Source organism: Rhopalosiphum maidis, chromosome 3 (assembly GCF_003676215.2).
Source record: "Rhopalosiphum maidis isolate BTI-1 chromosome 3, ASM367621v3, whole genome shotgun sequence".
NCBI classification, from domain to species: Eukaryota; Metazoa; Arthropoda; class Insecta; order Hemiptera; family Aphididae; genus Rhopalosiphum; species Rhopalosiphum maidis.
This window is the reverse complement of record NC_040879.1, coordinates 47,822,651-47,848,569: the sequence shown is the minus strand read 5'-3', so window position 1 is coordinate 47,848,569 and position 25,919 is coordinate 47,822,651. Positions and strand designations below refer to the sequence as shown.

The 25,919-nt window shown below is 26.0% G+C and overlaps 1 protein-coding gene across 1 annotated transcript in view; it reads right to left on the bottom strand.

Moving 5' to 3' along the window:
• LOC113558783 (tetratricopeptide repeat protein 39B-like) overlaps window positions 1–25,919 on the bottom strand; it is a 41,160-nt gene that overhangs the window by 7,959 nt on the left and 7,282 nt on the right. Inside the window, exons 3-12 of the mRNA XM_026964320.2 lie at window positions 19,360–19,464; window positions 13,624–13,699; window positions 12,489–12,621; window positions 9,583–9,715; window positions 8,683–8,788; window positions 7,347–7,412; window positions 6,377–6,544; window positions 4,716–4,879; window positions 4,016–4,180; window positions 3,445–3,674 (exon numbers count right to left, since the gene is read on the bottom strand). Coding sequence (XP_026820121.1) covers window positions 3,445–3,674; window positions 4,016–4,180; window positions 4,716–4,879; window positions 6,377–6,544; window positions 7,347–7,412; window positions 8,683–8,788; window positions 9,583–9,715; window positions 12,489–12,621; window positions 13,624–13,699; window positions 19,360–19,464 — 1,346 coding nt within the window. The remainder of the gene's footprint in view (window positions 1–3,444; window positions 3,675–4,015; window positions 4,181–4,715; window positions 4,880–6,376; window positions 6,545–7,346; window positions 7,413–8,682; window positions 8,789–9,582; window positions 9,716–12,488; window positions 12,622–13,623; window positions 13,700–19,359; window positions 19,465–25,919) is intronic.

Here is a 25,919-nt window from a genome sequence, read left to right as displayed (position 1 = left end):
TGACTGGTATAAATAATACAATCATCTGTGTATAATAATTATTGTATTGTTTATTATGTCGATAAAAAAAATAAATAAACCCAGAGCCACTATGACAAAGGACAACGGGATGAAATAAATTTATTATATAACAATCTTGTTTTATTTTGTAATTCATATGATGGTTTTTTTTACTTCTAAAAATATTGTTATTGCATGGCGATAACCAAACACTAGTACAGCCAAAAACTGGTATAAAACCTCTATCTATCGACCACCAGTCGATTTAGCTCAGCCTTGTAGCACAATGCCACAATTGATATTATAAATTTCGTTTATCATAAATCGGAATAGTTGCAATAACAAGAATAAACTTACTGTTAACCTGATATAAAAACAAATTGTTACATATTATTATTGTTTATATAATCACTAGTTATTATGTTACTTTACACAGTTATAATATAGTAATACTTCATAATAAAAAACGATGTATTATATTTTTGGTTTAATTTAAGATTTTAAGTAATCAACCTAAGATACCTAAATTACAAAATAACGGCGAAAACCCAATAACATATATATGATTTATAAATTTTCCTTGAAGTGATATTTTTTTTTATTTTCTAATATTACGAGACAGTGATCTGAGGTAGACATTGTAAACAAGTAGACAGAAATAAATGAACTGCGTAATCTATATACACGGAAATGTGAAGTTATATTATTTGAGGCTTAAAATGGCACAAAGACCAAGAGAACTAAAGTGATCTTTATTAGTCTATTCTCCATAAGTATCTACTATTTTAAGCGCCATTCCACGAGTGTAAACTTAAAAAACTCGTTAATTACTTAGAAATTGTAATTTTATCACGTTTAACCGACGGTGTTCATTAGTACTTTTTACCTCTAAATCATCACCCCCCATAATACTATTAATTAATTTTATGTGTAAATTTCTCATTTTTGCCATTACCTAATTTTCTAAACTAATTAAAAAAATATATTATTGTTATCATTATATAATAAAATATTTAATCTTAAATAAAAAAAAAATATGTCTTTGAAATAAAATAATAAAAATTTAAAGAAACATTGATTATACGTAGGTATATTGTTTAGGATAATAGGATGTACATTACACGGGTCATATTAGTTTACTCAACTCCTATATAAAAAATAACAAAGTAAAATATAATATAAAATATCTTAACTGAAGAAATTATTTTGATTCAACTAAAAGGCTTAGAGGTGCTAGCATACGTTAGATAACAAAATGTAAAGAGGACGTGGTTTAAATGCGGTACGTGACTGAGTCTATTTGTGCCCCCCTCTACGTTAACCCCTGGTTATAATAACTACAAATGTTGTCAATGCCAAACTGATTTGCACGTCGACATTTTTGTTCAGTTCAAACTTTAGGATAGTCAATTTAATACAATTATAAAGTTAACCCGAGAGTTTTGAAATGATAACGCTTTGAACTAAGTTTTCACATAATATCTGATGTACAACTATATTATCTATGGGCTGTGATAAAAATAAACTTAATGGAGATATATAATATTAATTATTTTAATTTGAATGTAACTCAAGGTTTCTCATTAGTTTCATTAACTAGAATTTAAAAAAAAAGTTTAACTTAAAGCCATATATTAAATTGTTATAAATGTTTGAATTTATACTGACGACCGTCTCCGGTTAGAATCAGTTTTTCGTTGTATACAATGATTTATCATTGAATTAAAATTTTGCTCATCCATAGCAGTGATCAACTCTATAATGACGAGGTTACGAGGTGTTGTTAATTTGTATCTGTAAATTAAAAAAAGTTTGGTTCTATCCTCAACCTTTTTATTGCACTAGAACGTGTCATGTACGTGCCACTTTAAGTTATGTTTAGCTAGAATTCAGATTTTTATGAAACTGTTTATTGTTTTTTGTATATATATATATTTTTTTGCTTTTATTTTATGGCTGTGTTTGCATATTTTAACAACATTTGACATTTATTGAAGTGGAATTAAATTACACATGTTTTTAAAACTTAATAAAAGTATAAAATAATATTTCTTCATGTAGAAAGTACTAATATTATATTTTTTCGACTGCGAATCTATCATTGTTATTTGTTTTGTAGAAAATACTTAATCAAGTTAATAAATTTATTTTTAATTATTTTTATTTTCAGTTAATTAATAATTATAAGTAATAAATAACTTAATATCTGTAGATTACTGATCAATCAAAAAAATTAATAATTAATTTTACAGGAAGATTGTTATAAAAAAGTTATTATGTTAATATCGCAATCAAAGAAATGTATTGAATTAGTTATTATAATATATCTAATACAAAAACCAAGACAATATACATTTATTCTGCGTTTTTAATTTATTAGTGGAAAATTTTTATTTCAACACGCTTGTTGGAAATGTAATTATTTGCTACTGTGTAAAGTCAGGCATAGGATATCTACCTTGTATAATCAATGATGTTTATCAGAAATATAAAAATATTTGAACTGAATAATTACTGAAGCGTTTATTTCTGCATGTGTTTTTATGTTATAATAACTATAAGAGGAACATTTTATGAATGTACACGGTCTGATGGTCAAAACCAGCCATACTCAGCCTAGTCGACATGTGACCCAACAACTTTTTTTTGTAAACCACAATAACTCAAAATAAAAATCACACTAATAAAAAATTACATTTATTACTATTTTTCATTAATAATAAACCAAAAATCGTTATATTATCGTACATATATTTTTAATTACTTAATCTTTCGTGAATTATCTCCACTTAGGTTCTTTAACGCGATCCGAGTAGTTATAAACATATAATATGGCTGTTCTAAACGAATCGTTGACATTGCGAATCGCTTAAGATGTCACTCTATATAGTCAGAAAAGATTGCTCGCCGGTTCTAGGACACGATATCATACACCCAGCCCTTGTATCGGGATTCAGCCGATGGGATTAATTCCACCGCTAATTGACTTTGGACTTATACAGCGACCGTATTGATTTAGCGTGGAACGTAAATCGGTTATATTATACGCACGCGATGGTTAGAAACTCTAGAAGCTCTCGAAGCTCTAGAAAAAGTAAAAACAAAAACCTATAACGACTATTATTGTGTAGTCCTAACGAAAATTCTTAAGAAATGTCGACGCTCATTGGGTTTAATAATAACTATAATACGTCAATATTAGCATTATAGTAGTAACATTATACAGTTTCGGTAGAATGCAAACATAAGATTATATTATGTAGCGTATTACATACTTCGTACACCCAAAGTCTGTCTCATCGTTATTTTGTTCGCGCGTCAGTCATCTATACCCATTGCAGTGAGTTACAGCAACAATAAGTAATAACAATAACGATGTAATATTGTAATGTATAACTTATAACCGAAAAAAGAGAATAATAATAAATCGGTTAATAACTGTACCAGGATTTTTCTCAAGGTCCTTTGTGTTTTTGTCAATGAGCCTGTACAGATTGTCGCACAATGACTTGCGTTTGCCGAACACGTTGAACAAGTTCCACAAGTACAGCAATTCAATGGCGGGCATGAACAGCCGGTTGTTTTGATTGGTAAACCTTTGAGATCTCTTCACGGCAAATTTTTCCATTGGCAACGATTTCCCAGCAATCCTCTGTTTGTATTTGGGCACGTCACTGCAGTATAATATACATATATATTAAATATGTATAATAAACATTTACGCATAAAAATACACCGTCAAAGGTTTTGATTCGAAACGAAAATATTAAATAAAATTAAAATAGTAGTACCCAAGTACCCAAGTACCCGGGTACTAATTAAGAATAGTAACTATATTACAGAAATAGTATGTTTTGATGTTTAAGGCTACCGGTTTTTTTTTTTTCGTAATATTTTTATATATTGTTTTCGGTTCAAAGCCTCCTTGGCGGCAACGAAAAAAATTAAAAATAAAGAAAAACTTAAGCTCAAATATCATAACGATATTATCATGTCGTGTTAGATGCTCGCTTACGCCATTAACTGGTTGACCGTATTGAGCTCGTCGCGGGACAGACAATTGTATCCTCGCATGAGCATGATACACGCCCGCTGGTAGTTGTATGTAGTGCGTGACCACTTGCTCTGCTCCGCCAATTTGGCCGCGTATATTTCTGCCCGTTTCCAGTTTAAGGCAACGCTAAAATGTATTGCATTATTATACATACCACGATTCGTAAATAAACCGGCACCAGGGTATACCAATAATTATTAATATCTAACGTATGTATAATTAATCACTATAATATGATATACGTTAGATTGTGTCGCAGTATCACAAAGTCAGGTAAATATTTGTCGTTTTTTATCGCCACAACAGGCATGACAGCACATCGAAATTGAGTTTGATTCGCTGTTCTTTCGTTTCAAAACTGTTTAATAATGTTAAAGAATCAATACAGGTTGTGAGTTGTGACTCTTTTACCAGTAAACGTGTAATCATCTCGAAATGTAAAAACATTTTTAAAAATGTGGTAAGGTAGGTACTAAGGTATATTTTTTTTTACATAATTTGACGCGGTTATAAAATAAAATTGTTGAAAAAAAAGGCGATCTTAGTTGTTGCTATTATTATTTTCTACCTAAGCAATAGTTATAGTTTCATGTTTCTAATCTATCATATACTATTATGCTTACAACCAATCTATTATAAATTATAATACTATTATACGAACCAATTAGCCCAGCACAATTCCCAGTAGCATATGTGATGGAATTGAGGCCACGAATCTTGGGACTCCACCGAAGCTGTGTACCACTTGATCGCGTCGTCTACGTCACCGCGCATAAACTCCAGGCGTCCTTTAAAGTACAAGAACCATGCACCGTTGGGATACAGCTGCGCACACCATCATGTAAATGTACAAAATTACAGTATACAATGTTGGTTAATTATTGATAGATAATATTTCATATAGTTATGTGATAGGTGTTTAGGTACCATAAATAAATCCCAAAAGCTATAGTTTGTAGGATTTTTTTCAAATTAATAAACAATAAAAATAATTATTATTATTATAAAAACAATTGACTCTTAACAAAATATGAAAAATGCGGGATAAAGATTTGAAAGAATTTTTTTTATGGAATCTAGTCTTGATATTTCCATTTATTGAAATTTGTTAGTTTGATCTTACGTACACGTGTATCATTGTATCAATCTAAGCTCCTTCTAGAAAACGGTATCGTACTCCACGCTGTTTTTGAATAAGAAAACACCAGGTTATTGTTACAATCATTTTATAAAACAATGATTTAGAATATAAATTACCATGTAAGTATTATATAATACTTCTTAAATAAATATAAATGCATGTATAATGATTATCATACTTGTACTTTGAATACATAAATATTATAGTGATTAAAAATGTTTTTATGAAGGAAATGCAATCCTTTTTCAATATATTGTAATACCTACACGATAATAGTTAATTTATGTTTTAACGTAATTCATTTTTAAATCATTGTTTTATAAAACAAAGAAGATATAATATTTAGCATCAGATAATTAAATAATTTAAAAGCGCTGTGAAGTACGAAATCAAAAATTATACCAAGAAAATATGGAAGTGCGGGAGTGAACATAATTGGTAAATAATCCTGTATAATATATGTGTAAAATATAAACACGTGCTATACGGTTAATGCTTTTTGTATCTAAAGCTCGCTCCATTTACCAAATTATTTTATTTTGCTTGAAGTAAGGTGGCCAGATATAAAATACGGGACAAAGATAAGAATTTTTTTATTATGAATAAACATCTATTTTTGATGAAATGCTTAAATATTTAAAGTCTTAAATCTTAATAATAATTGATAACTAACAAATGTAACTTACTAAAATAATATGTTTTAGATATTTAATCACAAATATTTTTTTTGTACTTATAACTTTATAAGTATAAACTATTACTAATTGTTTATCATAATAATTTAGCAAAAACATCATTATTCTACAAATGCATAATTATATACGACATACATTTACTCCGTAGACCGTAATTGATATTTAGTACAAATAGATGAAGATTATATTTTTCATTTTATTTATATATTTTCTATTGTATGAAAATAGTCATATTTTTAAAAAACAGGACAATATAGCGTCCCTGAAGCATATGCCGGGGGGACAACGGGACAGATTTTTGAAATACGGTACATTCCCGTATAATACGGAACGTCTGGCCACCCTACTTGAAGAGCCGTCCCATATATATAATTTTCTTACCAAAAATATATAAGTATACACTATACATGTATCATTTCGGTATATTATACTATTATACTATAATAAATAAGTCATAAGACAAAAAATTTAGCAATGAAACCTTACCGTTAGCTGTTGACGCAGTGCCGCGTCGCAAAACTCCAAGTCACCCTCCTCCTGACTGAAAACATACACTACGACCAGATGGTAGGTAAGCATGGTTAGAACACATAAGACGTGCCGCAGTCCATGTGGTACTTGGTAACACAATTCAAGTTCACCGAGGCCTTGTTCCTGCAGTTAGATTTTATTTTTAATATTTGCATCCAGAAAAACAACACGCAGCCTTCACAGCAGCATTATTAATTGATAATTTAGGAAAGTATAGAACGTCTGCAACTACATTTTTCTGATTGATTCAAAGCGAATATAGTAAGTTAAAATCCCTATTTTTCAGGAAACACAAACATCGTCTAATTTCTGTATTGAATATAATTGTGTTTTTTAAATAATATTTATATAAAAAAAAAAATGATCAAATTGATTTATTCCATTTACACGCTGTCCAATAAAGGCACACAAAATAAAAAGTGAGTTACCACTACGGCATGATAGTATATAGTAACCATATAGTTGTTAGATTGATCATTTGCATCTTTTGACTCCCGTTCCAATTACAGGGAATTTAACTTGTATTTAGTATGCACTATGCAGCATGCATGACATGTCCTATTCATTCCTTAATTATCTATAGTTATAAGTTTATAACTAATATAACTTATAATCATACGTTACGTGAGCGTCCAACCAAAAGGCACCACCTATACAAAGGGAAAAGTGATATTTTCGTGGTAAATTTTAGTTTTTCCTCGTTTATATAATATGTCATCAAAACCTATTATGTGTAAAATGCTCAATTTTTGACCGTAAAGATGAGAATCGAAAAAAATAGAGTAAATCGATGGTGCCTTTCAACTGTAGAACTCTTAGGTTCCCACGAATTACATTATAAGATATATTATGTATAATATAAATATTATATTCATATTATTCATCATATATATATTGTAAGCAATGATTCTTAGAAAACGATTACTTTGCTTCCGGAAAATCCGATGAATTCTAGTAGTTTGATGATTTTTGATGGCAGTAACGAGATCATCTGTACACACGGAGAAAAATAAAAATATACAATATAAATTGAAATCCGTGTACATCAACGCCATATTATATTATAAACTATATAGGTTATGTTTAAACACTTTAAACATATAAAAATAAGTTATAGGTAATACACAACGATCGAAATTATCACGGTGATCATTGAAGACATACATATACACCAAAATTCTATAGTCACTCATGCTTTTTATAAATAATGAATCTATTTCAATTCAGATATTTTGGAATTTTTATGTGATTTTGTGGACCATATTTTCCATTTTTTAGATTTTTAAATTATTTTTAGAAGTGTTCACTGTCCACACAATAGTTGATAATTATATTTTAAAGATAATAGCCCATAAAAAGATTTTACAAAAATATAAAATGGTTTTAATGTATTTAGTATTTATTTTAGTTTTTACTAATTATAAAATGTTGATAGATTGGTTATTAAGTGGACGCCATACCCACATTTGTCTCTGTCTTACTAACGTACATCATAAAAAAATTTCATTCAGCAGAATACATTTTGTGATGTTAGCTTTAATATTAGACTAAATTTACCTATTATCAAATTTAACGGTAAGAATATTATCTAGACTGACATATGCCTTTAATGATATTATTATTTTAAAACGAGTTACAGCTATGTAAAATATTGTAACTATAAAATGTTCATAACTCACTTTAAAATAATAATACCAATAAAAGAATATGTCATTGTCTAGAGTGTCTATATATAGACAATATTCTTACCTTTAAATTTGATAATAGGTAAATTTACTCCAATATCAAAGCTAACATCACAAAATGTATTCTGCGGAACAAAAATTTGTTATGATGTACGTTAGTAAGACAGAGACAACACATGCGGGTAATTTTTAAATAACCGTAACACCTATATTTTTAAATCTCCTTATTATGAACTTATTATCAATAGTATACAGTTAGATTACTATATTAGTTCAAATTTATATTTGGATACTTTAACATTTTCAAAAGTAATCCGATTAACCATTTACAGGGAAAAAAAGCGATTTCAAATTGAAAAAAAAAGTTGAGGCTCTAGGATACTCCTTAAATTATTTAAAAATCTAAAGTATTTGAAAATATGGCTGTTAAGTTTATTTAAGAGTTTTACAAATTGAAATTTGAATACATTTATTATTAAAAGAAAGTGGGAGTGGGTTACCTATATTTGAGTTATCTATATTTTTTTATATATTTATGCTTATTTATGTATATTTATTATTTTATATAATACTTGCCAGATTAAAAGCCCCGATACCCAGGCGCACTCCGCTCTCGAAATGCTCTTTATAAGACTTTTCATTTTCGGACCACGAGCGCGAGCTCAGTATGACGTTACATTCTCTAAAAAAAAACACCATCACACTAACATTATATACACGCGTGACGTGTGCTAAATATTTATTAATTTAAAACAAACACACGCTACGATCATCATTCTCGGCTTAAATGTGTGACTACTAATTTATTAGTCTTATAAGACAGAGACTATAATCAGACCGTAAATATAACAAGTTTTGTATAAAACACGGAATCTTGTGTAAATCACTAAACCAGAACCTTTGTTTTAAATTATTGTTATAACTAATAACAGACCAAATCAGAAATCTTATTATTATAGCACTATAGAGGGTTTACCAAACATTAAACATTTTAATTACATTGATTCCATAAGTTAGTATTTGGTTCTTAATGTTCTTATACTGTTTTTTCTTCAAATATTGTACGTACTACTGAGGTATTTAAATGTAGAAATAGATCAGACAATTTCATATTGGTTTATTATTTTTATTTATTTTTTTTTTAACCGATTAAAAGCCATAGATTTCATGATTACAAATAGAACTTTATAACCGGAACGATGAAAGTATGCGAAAGTAAATATAATTATTATTAATCGGTAATATTTGTAATGTCATATTGTCTAAACAAGATCTAATAATATATGTTCAATATGACATTACTAAACCGGTAGTCACATTGGTATAATATTATAATTATTATAATTGTTTTGTAACTATAGGTAAAAGTAACTATATTATAATATATAGTTAACTGATTAAACTTAACGATAGAATTAAACGTCTTGGTTAACGATCGTATGGTCGTATGATACATATTAAGAGATAAACACATACTTGTACGAATTGTAGCAAGATCGTATTTTGATGCCTGCCCGGATGAAACTGACTAACGTCTCATCTTCAATGAATGTCAACAGTGCTTTAAGTAACAGCGCTTCGGCGAAACACAGTTCGGCATGCAACTCGTCTGTACAGGTAATACAAATAATATTAATAAACAGGTATTATAGTTGGACCAATATTATACAACGTTCATACAAAAATTGAGATGGATATTAGATATAATATAATTTTATTTTTGTTTTGAAGGCAAGATAAAAAAGTTGAAATAATTGGAATTATAAGAAATGTTAATGAAAAACAATTGAAAAAATAACATCAATTATTGAATACCAAAATACTGTACCTAATTCAATATCAGCGATAATAAAATAAATGTACATTATTGGAACATAATAATTGGTTTAATGCAGGTAGGCATGACGATAATTAAGATGCCAATAAATGCAATGAATATATCGCAACAATAAATGGAATTTTATCGCGCATAATGTATTACATTATACTATTATTAGTCTATAATAGTAATATTACGGTATATGTTTTGTTCGAATATTACATATTATATTGTGTTAGATATGTGTACACACCTATCTAAGTACCAAAGTGTCCAATGGCTAACGACTAACAGTATTGTATGAATATAATTAGCCGGATTCAGCCGATTCACAAATAAGACGGTTAGTAAACGGGTCATCCCGCATAAGCGAAAAATATGACTCAAAAGCAACCAAAAGTGTAAAATGTAGTAAATATATTAGTAATTTATCGACAATATTTTTACACAAGTAATAACAGTGTATAGCTAGATAACGCCACATAGTGTTAATTTATTTTATAAAGTCATTAAGACATATTATATTTAATATTTTAATGAACCTATAAAATAATAGGTAGTTAAAAATAAAATGTTGCTTATTTGAAAACGTATTACCTATATATAAAACAGAATAATTAATATTAATATTAAAATTAGTTTATGTTTATTTTATTATACGTATTGTATTGTCATTAAATACATTTTAGTTTATAATATTTTAAAAATCAATGTTGTAATTAATTGAGTAGGTACTTATCTTAAAATCAACTTTGAAAATATAGAGGTGTAAGTTAGTTATCAATTAGGTAGAGTATAATGGGTTTTAACTTTTAATTAGACCCAATAATAAAATTGAATTTTTGCTGTTTTTCTATTGTTAAGTTACAAAAGAGGATATCAGTTTTACGTTTTTTGAGTTGTCTAATAAATAATGTAATTTACGCTTTTGGACACCACTGGGTAGACCTTTTTTTTTTTTAATAAAACCATTATTATCAGAGTCTATTCTCATCAATCGTGTTTCCTTTGGTGTATTGGTAATATATATAAAATTTATCGTAGAGATGTAGTTACGTGGTGAAACTAAGTGGGGTATATTTTCAATTTGGTCACCAGAAAATATATTGTTCAATAAAAACATAAAAAAAAAAAAAATTAGTAAGAAAAAGTTTATTATGAATGATAAACTAAATACAAATGTTCAAATGGATCATGAAAATTATACTATTTTTTAATACGTTTTAAAAATACTCATATCGTTGCATTTAAAAGAACATACTATTACCTATAGTAGCAAATTATTATAGTAATATATTAAACTTGATTTTGAGGATTTTTCAATACAAATAAATTTGTTTAAAATCACGTTCAATAACTTAATCACTAATGGTTATTGCAAATAATTACCATATTGTACGTAATAATCGATATGTTCTATTACATTCGAACGTTTTTATTTTATTAATGAAACGTGTAAATATATAGGTAAATAGGAACACTTATATAAAAACATAGGCACGCGTCTAGATCGTTTCTTCGATTTCAAAATAATATTTTTAACAATAACAAAGATATTAATAAATCGGTTTTAAATAAATAATACGTAAATATTAATTATTAAATTTATTTTAAAATAGATGTTAAGAAATGTAATGTTTCAGTGTTTGTGATTTGGAAATGTATACCTACCATATTTTACAGGGTATGATTTATATAATGTAAAATGTAAGTTTGATTGTATTTAAATGTAAAATTATCAGCTACATCCTGTAAATAAAACTCTTGTTACACTATAATTTTACATTTATACCCAAGTACATATGCATAATGGAAAACCGCTAACCGTGATTTTTTTAAGATTATTCATGTATAAGTTATACATATTAAAGCATAATATTTATGTAAAATTATTACCAATAAAAAATAAAAATACAATTTTAATAATGACTAGATACTAACATAAACTGTTGATTTTATACATCCAAATTGAAATTGTTAATAAATTTAATAATAAATTGACAACAGTGACCGTATAAGAAATTTTCAGGATCAAGATCGTGATCTTGAAACACTCTAATCATCTTGGAGTCAAGTTCGGATTAAATCATTGTGATATCCGTGGACCAAATTTTTAAGCTAGATCCTCTTAAAAAAGTGATAAAAATTTTGTATTTTAGTTAATGTATGAATACAATTTTATTACCAATAATATATATAAAAAACATTTAGTTTTTATGGGTACACATCTTTAATTATTTTTTCAATAATTTCATTGTGTATCAAAAAAATATAATTTTCATTATATTTATATTGGAATATCAATATCAATGCACGAAAAATGAACAGTAACTAGTCGATATAACCAATGACATAAGAAAAACCAGTTTCCTTAAGAAATATATATTTAGATAGTTGCTAATTTAATGTATCATCTCCTCTAAATCTAGGCTAATCTATAATAAAATATTAACGATAACTTCTACTAGTTTTAAATTAATATTTAAACTTATTGGAAACAATAATTATACAAATATCATACTGTGACGAATGTTATATTATAATTTATTGTTTAATATTGTACCCGGTGTATATGAGTCGTAGTTAGGTTTTTTCATTATGTTCCCGATGGACTGCGTCAGAGTCGTTTTTCTGCGATACGAATTGCATAGACGGATACTGGATTTCAGTGACGCGGACGCTTTTTGAATGCTCGTCTGCGTGCATTTTATAAATTCATAAAAAAAAAAAAACACAAACACGATGTTGTTATTATTTTAGGTAATACACTAATGAATAATATATATAACCTGTGTTGTTATACAGAGAAATAAGTAATTTACCAAGCATGCTTATTTCTATTATTTTTTTTTTTCATAAATAGATAAAGAATTTATTTAAATTCCGATTTTGGGAATTTTTAAGTAAGGGACCTAACTAAAACAATATTTTCAAGTCCTTAAATTTTTCTATCATTTAAAGAGTGCTTTGTGGCAATACAAATGTTCACAAATCAACGGGTTAAGAGGATTTACATTTTCGTATTTCGCAAGTAATATTCAAAGCTACTCTTTCAAATTTTGATTTAAAAGCATAGGCATATTCAAAAAAATTATCTGCCTAACAATTTTCAGTGAAAAAGATTAGTTCTCGTTAGGAAAAAATAAGTATGCTATCGCCACAAGACACTTTTTAAACGGTGTAAAAATCTAGATATTTCAAAATATGGTTTTTAAGTTATTCCAAGAATTAGAATTTGATTGAATTCGCTATAAAAAGAAAAAATGAAGATGCTTTGTGAATCACTTTATATACATTGAGCTATTCTGTTCAATGCCAAATTATGCGATATTAAGACTAACGTCATCAATCTATTTTATGTCTATACCTATATGTTTTTACCAGTCTCAAATTCTCAACGTGCATTGTGTTTGGTATATATAATTACAAGTATACTATGAGAAAAAAAATATTAAAATAAAGATTGCACAAGTAGCTTAATAGTACAAATATTAATAAATACAACTAAATTATGATTGCATGGGACGAGACCTTGACATAAACTGGTCAAATCGCGGATTTAATTTTTTTTTTTGCATACAAAAGTCCTTGACAAATAAACAGCACATTAAAAAAAATTTCAATTAAAAGACAAATTAATAAAATATATGTTTAATATAATGTGATTTGCATGATATAAAAATTAAAATAACATTAACCTGTTCGAATGTGAGTAAAGCTTCTAGAAACAGAAAAATTGATCTCCCAATGGTGTGATACATGCTCGTTCCAACCCTATAAAATCGTAATTATAATTGTTGATTAAACGATTGACAAACATAATCATTTTTAAGTACATAACAATATAATAAGTAATAAAAATAATAATATTAAAAAGAATAATTTTCATCTGATGTACATGTATATTACGCATACCTAATGATGTAATATGTATAGTATACATAATAAAAAATCGACATTGATTGCGTTATGTGATTTAACCATGTATGTCTAACATATCCGGTAAGGATGTATAGCAGTGTTATTTTTAATTTTTAAATAGAACAACATTGAACCGATATGTATGTATATTATGTATGAACATTGAACAACGTTCATACATAATAATATTGATACCATTGACAGTTATTGCAAAAACAAAAAAGTGAACCAGAATATATTTTTCAAATAATTATTCAAATCTTCTTGTTTATGCTGCACAATAATATATATATATATATAGTATGCATATTTTAAATATGCACTAATCAACAGTTTTCATTCTGTGGACGAACCCTGCAGGCTACATTTATATCATATTTATAAGGAACATTTAATTTTTAAGATACAAATATACAATGTAATATTATTACACGCGTAATAACGTATAACTTCAGTGTTCTAAGTAGATTATTACTATATTTGTTTTGTCTGTTTGCATAGTTGATTTATTCAAAAATTCTACAAATATTATGGTAAACATTATAATGTCAACGCTGTAACAGTACAGCGCGCGCATACAAATTAAGTATTAAAATGGACTTTATATGGAAATTAGTAAAAACCCATTAAACTACTATTTGCCAAATAGAGTCACATTAAGGGACAAACTCAGATGAGAGGAGTATAACAAAATATCTTGCTTTTTCATTCTGGAACTAAAGTATTGCAATAAAATTACAAAAAAACTAGAGTAAGTATTAGTGACTTGCATATCTAGCGTCCTATAGGTACTCTAAATTGAACGAGTTAAAAACGTTAATGCAATCATAACCAGACGATAAATGTCTATAATATTTTCGTTTAAAAAGTTATTAAATACATAAATGTACGAGTATATTTAATATTTTATTTTGTAGATTCAAATACGTCATATATATATATATATTATACTTTTTACAAAAGTATTTAAATACAAATTGTGTAGATTTAACAAATATTCATATTGAAACGATATATAACGTGTAAGATGATATATCAGTCGCGGAGTGTTAAAAAATTAATTATATATATTTAAAATATATCTATTCAATTTTTCTAATATAATTTATAAACATAAACTGATTCAATTTTTAGCTATGTTAACTTTAAGTAAATATATATGTATCTTAGTTGTAAATAAAATATTATTTATTTTTTAATACTCGTACATGTAAAAGCCAAAAGGGTAATATAATGAGTGGCTTCATACGTTTTTTCGACTGCTCGACAGATTTGTTAAAACCACACTACATAACATGTAATTTATTCAACAGCTATTTATAGCAACGTTAAATATGATAATTATTTAGTGTAATATAATAATTAGTCATAACTATATAGGTAGTAAGTATACCCTTTACTGTAATGACGATCGAAATGAAAATCTGATTCCTCAATTGAATGAAATTTACGACAATAACTATATAAACTTCATTTATGTATGCAAACGATTAAAAAAGGTTCTCTCTAACACTTTTTTATAATTGATACTTTTAAAACTATTAACTCACCATAAAATGCTATAATTGTATACATATATTTTGGAGGAAAAAATTAAATTTTAGTTTTTGTGTCAGCTACACATGAATTTGAGATACATGTCAAGGCAATTTACGTATAGAGTTAATTTTTTTTATTTAAATATTTAAAAATCAAACTGTAAATTTACATAAAATATTGAAATAATATAGCAGTTGTACCTATAGATATAAATAAAATATATTGGCAGAAGATGGTTATTAGCATAGTCGATAGGAGACAGAAGCATATACACTATGTAAACAGAGTGCATACAAGGTGTTACAGAGTTACCAAGTATATGCTCGCCCATTATTATTTTTTTCAATTATACTGTTATTCGAAATCTGATTTTTAGAATTTTTAAACATACAGAACATTTTTTCAAATTGTTGAGATTTTTATACTATATCTAAGGAATATTTTTTGGTGATACAAACTTCTGTTATTCAAATGATTATTAATTCCCCTCTTCAGTTTTAAATTATTTAGCAGATAATTTCTGAAAATGTTGACATATTAGAGTTAAATTCGAACGAGTAGTTTTGAGTTATTTAACTTGGTGAACTAGGAATGTTAATAGATTTACGATTATGAGTTTGGAAAAACTGGAGGCATAGTGATGGATATGGTATTTGCAAATTTTAATTATTAATATTTAATCAATCAACATGGTTTAAATAAAATAAATCTAAACCCAATAATATTAATACATCTTTTTTATACTTTTTTAAAACCATTTTTAAGAATACTATTATCCATAGTATATTCTAATAAATAAGAAACTACTAATTACAATTTTTAATTAAGTACCAAAATCAAAATGTTCAAAAAAATTATCCAGTAATATGAGTAATAAAATAAGGTATACATTTGAAAAACAATATATTGTATTGTCACAAATTAGTAGAATAAAAAAAATTAAAAATAATTTGAAAATATGATCTTTCAGTAAAAGTCCCAAAAATCAAAATTTGAATAAATTCATTATCAAAGAAAAAATTGAATGCGAGCATACTTGGGTGCATCATCTTTATTACTATTATCATTATTGCGCGGAATGGATGCAACACTATATCTATGAAAACTGGAAACTATTCGGTGATATAGGCGCCAACACATGGGTATTTAAGTGAACAAAGAGGGTGAATAATATCTATTTTTCCGCCAAACAAGGTCTACGAGATCTAAGAGTAGAATACAGTTTAATACGATTCCTAGTATAGAATTAGCTATGAAATGATCCACAAGGTAATTTGACAAGTCTATTATAGGGCAATTAAAAAAAAGTACATATTATTATAATATAAATAATAAATTTACCTAGACACTGTGTCGTTTAGGTATACTCATTTGCAATGAGTTGTATGTTGTATGTAAACGATAATATTTATTGTAATGACTGTATATTACATCGTTTACATCATACAAGGTGATCCAATATTTATGTGTCTAACTACACTCATTACTTGAAAAACATTTTTTTACGACTGTCGTTAAATATTTTACTTTTTTAAACAAAAATATACCTTTATTTTTAATTTCATATTCTTATACAGAATATTTTTTGGAGTATTTGTGTAAAACTACACAAAAATCGGATTTCGAATAAGTAATTAAGTGATAGTGAATTAGTTATAAGCTTATGACTTAAAAGTCAACGGGTATTAAAAGTTTAACAGAGCGGAGTAGAGTGGCAGGTAGAGGGGGTACCGATGAAAAAGTACAAAATATTAGTCCATTATTCCATTATAATCATTACTAAAAATTAAAAATGTATGTATGTTGTAATCCAAAAAAGGAAAAACATTATAAACAGTATAAGTTGTTTTTATCAGTTGTATAAAATAATTGTTTTAAAATACTTGAAACTTCTAAATAATTATGAATCTAGACACTTAAATGGATCGCTGTGTTTACAAATTAGACCATTGGGGTTTTATTTTATAAATCGTATACGACGTGAAAAAGCGGGTAATCACATGCGGTTCATACCTATCTATGCAGTGTGCGTTGATGTCAGCGTGTAGTTCAGATTTTTTGAACTATTAAAATTTTAATTGAAAAACGTGCCTAATTATTTAAATAGAGTAGGTAATTGTGTTATAAGTTAAACACTAATCTACATTATTTACTGCAAGTGCGCGTAGGTATCAGTTTAAAATAAATATAAATATGTGTAATAATGTAATAAAGCTAGTGATTGGGTAATAATATTTGTATATAAATCAGCTTAAATATAATATACACTTATTATAGTTATTACGTACCAATACCTAAAATATAAATAAAAAAAGTTCGATGTAAAATTATTCATGAATCGAAACATTTTAACACGTCGATTGCACAATGCCAAGGTCAACATTATATAATATGTGCTACAATACAAATAATCATTTTTGTACAAAATAGAAAAAACTGCAATTTTGTATAAATACATTTCTTACACATAGGTACTTATGATCCCATTGTTTATAAATACAATATAACGTTATTATATTTTACCGAGTACATTACACCGTTGAATATTACATTTTTCGTGCAACACGGAGTATACATTTATAATATAAATTATTGTTGTACGTTTTATCTAAAATTAATCATACATAATATTTTAAGAAACAAATTTTACGTTTCCAAGGTACTTATAAACAATGTTTTTCTCATTTTAATATCAAGAACGATGTAGCACAAAATCCATTATATTATATTATATTATATTAAATTTATTTGCTAATATTACAAACAATTAAAGCTAAAAAAACAAATTTCTTTCGAAATTTAAAAAAAAAAATGTTTATACGGTGTAGATAAGTACATTATACAGTTGCAAGTAATACGTATCTTGTAAAAATTATGATAGTTAAGAGTAAAAATGGAATAGATCCATAACAGAAATGCGATTCACCCTATTGCCCAAATAAAAGTAAATACCTACTAAAATAAACACTCGAGATATTAAAAAAAAATAATCTCAAAATTGATTAATCCCTCACCCCTGATAAAATTTAAAAAAATAGTGAAAGAAATAGACAGACACAAATTTCTATAGTGCTCTGCTAATTTTTTTTCCAAGCCAAAAAAAAATAAACAAATACTAAGATCTAAACCCTGAATTTACAATATCTACAGTGCAATACACACGTGATATGATTTGAACATTTCTCAAACAGAGATAACGTGAGACGTGACTGTGTCAAGACAAGTGAACCTGCATTATTAGGCGTCGCGGATTTTGAAGATTTAAAAACATATACATATAGTTGTATTAGTTACATGTATTCACTAAATACTAAATGTCAACAACCAATTTTCTAGAATATGTAAACTAATAAAACGGCCAAGAATCCAAGATAAATATTGCAATTCATATATTGTTGATGTTCTTGATTTAATTAACGATTAACACAATAATGATTTTAATTTTTCTTTATATAATAAACATTCACATGTATTTAGTATTATACAGTCCTATAAAGTACTCGAGTAACTGCAATTTTTACTCTACTACCTTGTTTTACTGTAGAATATTCAATTACGTATTTTTAATACTTTCCAAAGTAAGTATCGGTATCTGTACTATAGGCTGAACATGAATACTTTACAACAACTAACAGGATGCAACGATGTAATCGTAATCTATAGTGTTTTTAATATAAAATCACCCCAAAAAAAGAAAAATATTTTCAACTGATGGAATTCAAAAAATCTTAGTATTAAGTCTAGTACGAGATCCGGCTTTGATGGTATACTTATAATATGTGCACAGCCGTCTTAAAAAATGTATATAGCTGATCTCTATTCGTATATATAAACGAAATAGTATTTTTCTTTTCCAAATGCAATTAACTATATTATTATGATTCAATTTTAATTTAATTGACGTTGAAAACCCATATTATAGTATTATTAATATTATGTACATGAATTCATTACATAGTATTAAAATTACATACCATGGTTCCAATATATGCTGAGCTTCGTCGAATTTGTTGTTGAAAAATAAATGTATAGCAATTTTCGAATCCGATAAAGCAGTGTTCAAATCCATTTTACAGTGCCTGAAAATAATAAGACTATTTTTAAAAAAATTTCATAAAAAATTCAAAAACATTATTGAGTAAAATTATCTAAACACAATTTAAATTTATTTTAACGTTATAGCTATAATGCACTCGAGTATCTAATAACATAAATAGTCCATAAAAATTAATGAAACTTGTATATGCAATATTTTAAAGCAGAGCTTGCGCTAAAGAAATATTAGAGGTGCACAGTGCACACCATGTTTGTTTTACGGAAGTAAAAAAAATGAAAGAATAAATAACACATTCTATCAGAAATATTATATATATATGTATATATATTATATATCACAATGTATAAATATTGGCGGTTTAAATAACAAAAATCCTGAAATTATCACTATTTTCCATTTGGTTTTGGTTAATTTGAGTACAAAAGCTCAATTACAATATTTGACGGTATAACACAATGGTGATGAGTTAGGGCTCGAAAATTGATGACCTTAAAATCGTTAAATAATGACCTAAAAAAAATATGCAAATATGACAAAAAATGTCCTTAAAAATAAAGAAATTACAAATATTTGTTTTAAATTAATAAAAATATATATTTTTTTTAAATTATACTCTATTTTAGTATAAAATTCTATATGAATTTATCAAAGCTTACAAAGTTACTCAAAATATGACATAAAAATGACAAAAAAGTCCTTAAAAATTAAATAAAAAATTACAATTATAGTAGATGTAGACGAGCACTAACCGACGTGTTAATTTTCAGCATTTTGAAAATATTACGAAAAAATAATAAAATTTAGGTACAATAATATTCAGTACAACACAACAACGAGGACTGTGATCGGTGAGATAAAATCGGATAGGTACTGATCTTAATCTTTAGTTCGTTGTAATTTTAAAGTTTTATTAGGTTATTGACATAATGGTTGACTAGAAACATTAAGAAGTGAATTAATGTGAAATCAGTAAAAATGACTAAAAATATGGGAAAATGACTTAAAAAGTAATAAACACCAACAAATGCAAAATAAAAATTAGTTGTTCAGATTCACATGCTAATTAAACACATTCGTGGCCAGGAGAGCATCGTCAAAAAAATTCAAAAAAAAAAAAAAAAAAAATGCAAAATGCATCAACTTCCGAGCCCTATCTATGAGCTTATAACATAGGTATCATTTGACATTATTTTGTTTACTGAATTTATCTATTAGGAATTATGATTGAAACATTGATCATTAATCTATGAATATCAAGAGATTAAATCCACGGGATAAACCATGGTTATCACTACAATTAAAAATTCAAAACATATTATTTTTCATGAACTGCACAACATTTAAATAAGAACTGCACATTTTTTGCACAACTGCAGATTAGCGCAAGCTCTGTCTTAAAGTTACATTTTTATTTGTTTAATTTTAAACAAAAGAAACTTTAAATTTAGTCTTGATCACAATTTTTTTGATAAATATATAATAACTAATAAGTAATAATATTTATTTATAAATACAATTGTAATTATGGACATAGACATACAATGTTGTATGTTAATGTATAAATTACATTAACAATATCAAGTATAAAAAAAATGTTGAACCGCAGATTATCAAAAAAATGTAACCAATTCTTCATACTTAAATTATCTCTATAATAATACAATAATTATAAATAACAATTATTAATTAACTTATATAATTAGGCATACATATTATAATCCATAAACTATAAAATAATAAATAAATTATAAGTTTATTGGTGATTTAAAATCAAAACTTTTCAGTAAAAATGGTCAACAACTGCTTCGTTAATATTAGCGAAATTTGTTTCATAGTAATAATTTCTTTAATTTAGATTTAAAATCAAACCTAAATATGCAAGAGCCGAAATTTATCAATTTTCCATTTTCCATCTTTTCTATTATTTATTTATTTATATACCCAAATTGTATTTCATTAAAATTGAATGATTAAATTCAAATTTAATTTAATTAATTATTGTTTTTAAAATTTAAAATTTAATTATACTAGCTTCCCTTTTGAATGTAAAAAGGATATATTTAACACGAAGTAATTATATGGATTATTCGAATCAAAGGTAGGTAAACCTAATGGCCTAAAAACTGTTATATGTTTATCTGGTTTATCAACATAGTACATAATTATAAAAAGGAAATTTATTATATTTAATTTTTTTTTAATTTTGATTACTTATGAAATATTTTTTTTATTATTAGTTTTTAGACATTTTTAAACAAATATATAAATATTGTTGACACGTCAAAATATTTGTATAAATGAAGAAATATTACAAAACCAAAGCATTTCTGGAAAAAATTCCTCACGCGTAAATTAATTCAAAGCATTAACCTTTAACATAAAAGTATAATAATCACTCTTTATATAAAGTTATTATGTGTTATTATTCGTTATTTTTATAATGGTATCATACTATTATATGTCGTAACTCGTAGCTAACCACTTTAATATTTTTTGAATTAAAATTATTATTTTTTTATACATTTTATTATTATTGTTATAATTATTAATTATAATAGATACATGGGCCAGTATGTAATCGGCATGATTTTTTATCTGCAAAATTGCAATTTTCATCAACTTTATTATGATAATAATAATATAATTTTTTTATACATATTATCACTTATTTTTTTGTTTATTTTAATACATACATTTCAAAAAAATTAAAAAATGTTAGCTAATTGTAATTGAGATATACGTACTTAAAATATGTAAAAATCAGAGATATTATAATTCATTGTTCAATTATTCATTTTATTTATTCACGTTTTATGTGCCATAATAATTGATGCACGATCGTAAATTTATCAGACAAATTCCAACAAGTAAAATTAAAGCTGTGGTGCTGATTTGCAATTTCTTTTTTTGTCGTTACTTAAATTATATGTAATGCAATTTACATGGGTGTTTTTTTTATATTTTGGCGTATTTAATTATAAATGTGCAAATCTATTTGTGGTGCAAATTTAAAAGTAAATTAAGTAACTAAAAATAATAAAAAAAATACCATCTATTTTCCCCTTGTTTCAACAACGCATAAACAAATGCAAAACAAAATTTTCCAACAAATTGTAATCATGTTCTTAACTTTAAATTTCATAATAGGTCATTTCACTCTAATTTGAGAAATTAATATGGTTTTTGGTAGTCATTTTTGTGAACGTAATATTTGCTATGTTGCGCATGGGTTAGAGAGAGATAACAAATACTACGCTGGCATCCTCTTAAGTGGTTTATAATATTAAATTTGAAAAATCGTAATTTAAAATAATGTGAAACCACTATATGTCTATATAGAAGTAATATGACGAAGCAATAATGCACAACTATTTGAAAGTTGACATTTCTTCAAAATTGGACTCCAGTCTTTCGTAAAAAATGTGTTTGGCTCTAAGCTTAACTTTTTTCTTCAATTTTTTTAGAACAAAGATAAGAGAATCTTTTTAGTAAATTCCTAAGGTATAAATATTAAAAAATTTATGATAAAATAATTTTTTTAATTTCAGTAATAACAACTTACAAGGAACTTATTGTATTACATAAAAAAAAAACGCCATCATTGTAAAATCAATACATTCATCATTCCATACATAATTTTAAATTAAAAGAAAGCCGACTATCATTTGAAAAACATGATAATATATATTTTTTTAAACGTTTTAAATTACACATACGGTGCAAAAAAGTACACACGTGAGTACATATTTGATTACAGAAAAATAATTAAAAAGTAAAGAAGTACAAAAACTCATCAGACAAGCATCTAATATCGAATATATCCAATTTGCTTACAGTTTACACAAATTTGAAAATAACAAAACTATACTGATTTTAAATTTAATCTTAAATCCTTCCAAACTAGTTGTTTGTGTACACGTCTGATCATAGGTATTTTTTAATTCGTGTAGAAAAAATGTATAATAGCAACATAACTGTAATTATGGGCTGATTGATTTCGTTTAAAACCGTTTTTCATACACAATGCTTTATTTTAAATTTATTTATTTTACATGCCATTTTTAAATATGAGATAAAACTTTGTTCGAGTTTATTTCATTAATAATATCTACATAACAAAAATAACGATTAATAAATTTATGTTCATGAAGTTTGTAGCAGTATGAGAAATATAAATTTCCGGTACAGCGCTCAATTAGTGCTTTCAGGATATACAACAACAATACTGTTCGAATTGTGGTGGTGTTTTGTTAAACATAAATTTAAGAGTTTTTATAAGTTTATAAAGTATCATTTTATAAAGTACCTATGTTTGAATATTTAACTATAATTGTACAATAAGGATTCCATAAATGTTTCAAATAAACTTGGTATCAATTATTTTTTTTTAAATAAGTAGTTATTACGTAAGAAAGATTTCAACAATGTTTACTATCGCCTAAAAGTATTCCCGAGAAAAAACACTATTTACTTCCCATTCTAAATAAAAACAATTTTAAAACAAACAACTACTATGTAAATTTATAACTGTTGCTATATAAACACAATAAAGTCTAAATACTAAAGACTCACATACACCATTTATTTTTTTTTGTTTTGAATCTTTTTTCCATAGAATGATTATAAATTATAATATCTATTTAGTATTTAGATTAGAACAAAATACACAATTTAAATAAATAGTGTATAACAAATTAGACAATGGATAAGAATCAATATTTATTCGACAAAAGCTAATACTATAATTTGGGACATAAAACATCATAAAAATATATAGATCTGTCAGCAGATTTTTAGAAAACAAAATTGATATCTATAATTTGTAATAATAACAGTAAACAGTTCGTAAAAAAATAATTTAGATACCTATAAAAACAATTGACTAATATTGAGTTATAATTATAAGTAATTTTAATAATGACGAGAATAATATTAAACACGAGTGTTTACGATAACAAGACACTAAATAAGGAAGACTATTTAAATTGAACGTTAAAGGTTGAACATTGGATTTTTATGTAATCCCTGTTGTGTTCCAAGACGTAGACGTATATTTTAATTTTAAATGAGCAACAATACGTATTCATTTGTTAAAGACGCATTAAAAGAAAATATTAGAAGTATAGTGTACAATAGCTATCTGAAAAAATTTATTTTATCAATAATATAACTAAACAATAAATATTAATAATAACTAAACAAGGATGGTGTTTACAATTTATCGCATCAAATATAACAAGTTAAAAGTTATTAAACGGATCATCTACGCAACATATTTTTTGCGAAGTATTTTATTATTAATGATAAATTACTTTAAATGCACGACATGATATAATATGTATACTAACCAGTGACCTTATTGTATATTTTTTGATTTACGAGTTAACCGCAGTGATTATTGCACACTAATTTAATAAATAACATTAATATTATCTTATATTTTGTGGAATTAAAATGGTTTTCTTCGTTTTAAATTTTAAAAGCAACGCGATAAATGCATTGTTTTCACCATAATGTGGTTGGATAGTTCTAATTTAATTTGTTATCTTGTTGATGGTGATCTTGAAGATTCGAGCGGATAAAAGAAAGATGATAAATATCCATCTATAAATCTAAGTAAAAAAATAATTAAATTCGCAGTATTTTTAAAATAATCGAGAAAAACGTATGAAAAATCACGGAAAACAATAATATTTATACAGGCACCAGTTTCTGACAAATTTAATTTTTTTTTCTTAGTAGTAGTTCAAAAACCAGCAAGTTAATAAAGAATAATACTGTGGAAATTAGAAATGTTCACCAAATATTTATATTATTATTTTCTAGACATCTGATAATTTTCAAAATGTTTAAGCTTTTATTTTGCTATTTATAGACAAATTATACATGTTTCAACTTTTTCTTTTACTATTTAAATTTTTACTTCTAGTTTAAAAAACTTGAAAATTTAATATATAAAGTTCACCATATAATAAGATATTCTTACTTAAGTTAAAGTAATTTAATATATTTAGATTTATGATTTTTTATTGACGGAGAAAAAATTATTTTTTTTACTAAACAGTTTGAAAACGTAATACAAGGTTCCTTGTAACTTGTTCTTTAAACAATTTAAAAATATCAAATAATGGACATGTTTTATAATTTAAAATGTTAACAAGATTGGATATTATTCACATATAAAATAACGACTTCCACGCAAAAGTTTTTAGTTGTTTAATGAGGTTATATTTATTCCAACAATAACTACTTACGTTCTTGTCACAGGAGTATATTATTTATGTAAATTAATTTATGAAAATACAAACCGATGTCACATCCGCATAAGTTGTACATTTTACAAGCGTAAGTATAACATACTAAATTTATTTTCAAAAGGACCAATTTTATGTTGAAAAAGTGGACTAGAGAAGTGAAAGAGTCTCAAGCTAGTTAACAAATATGTCACCTGTAGGCGAATTTTAAAATTTCACCCTT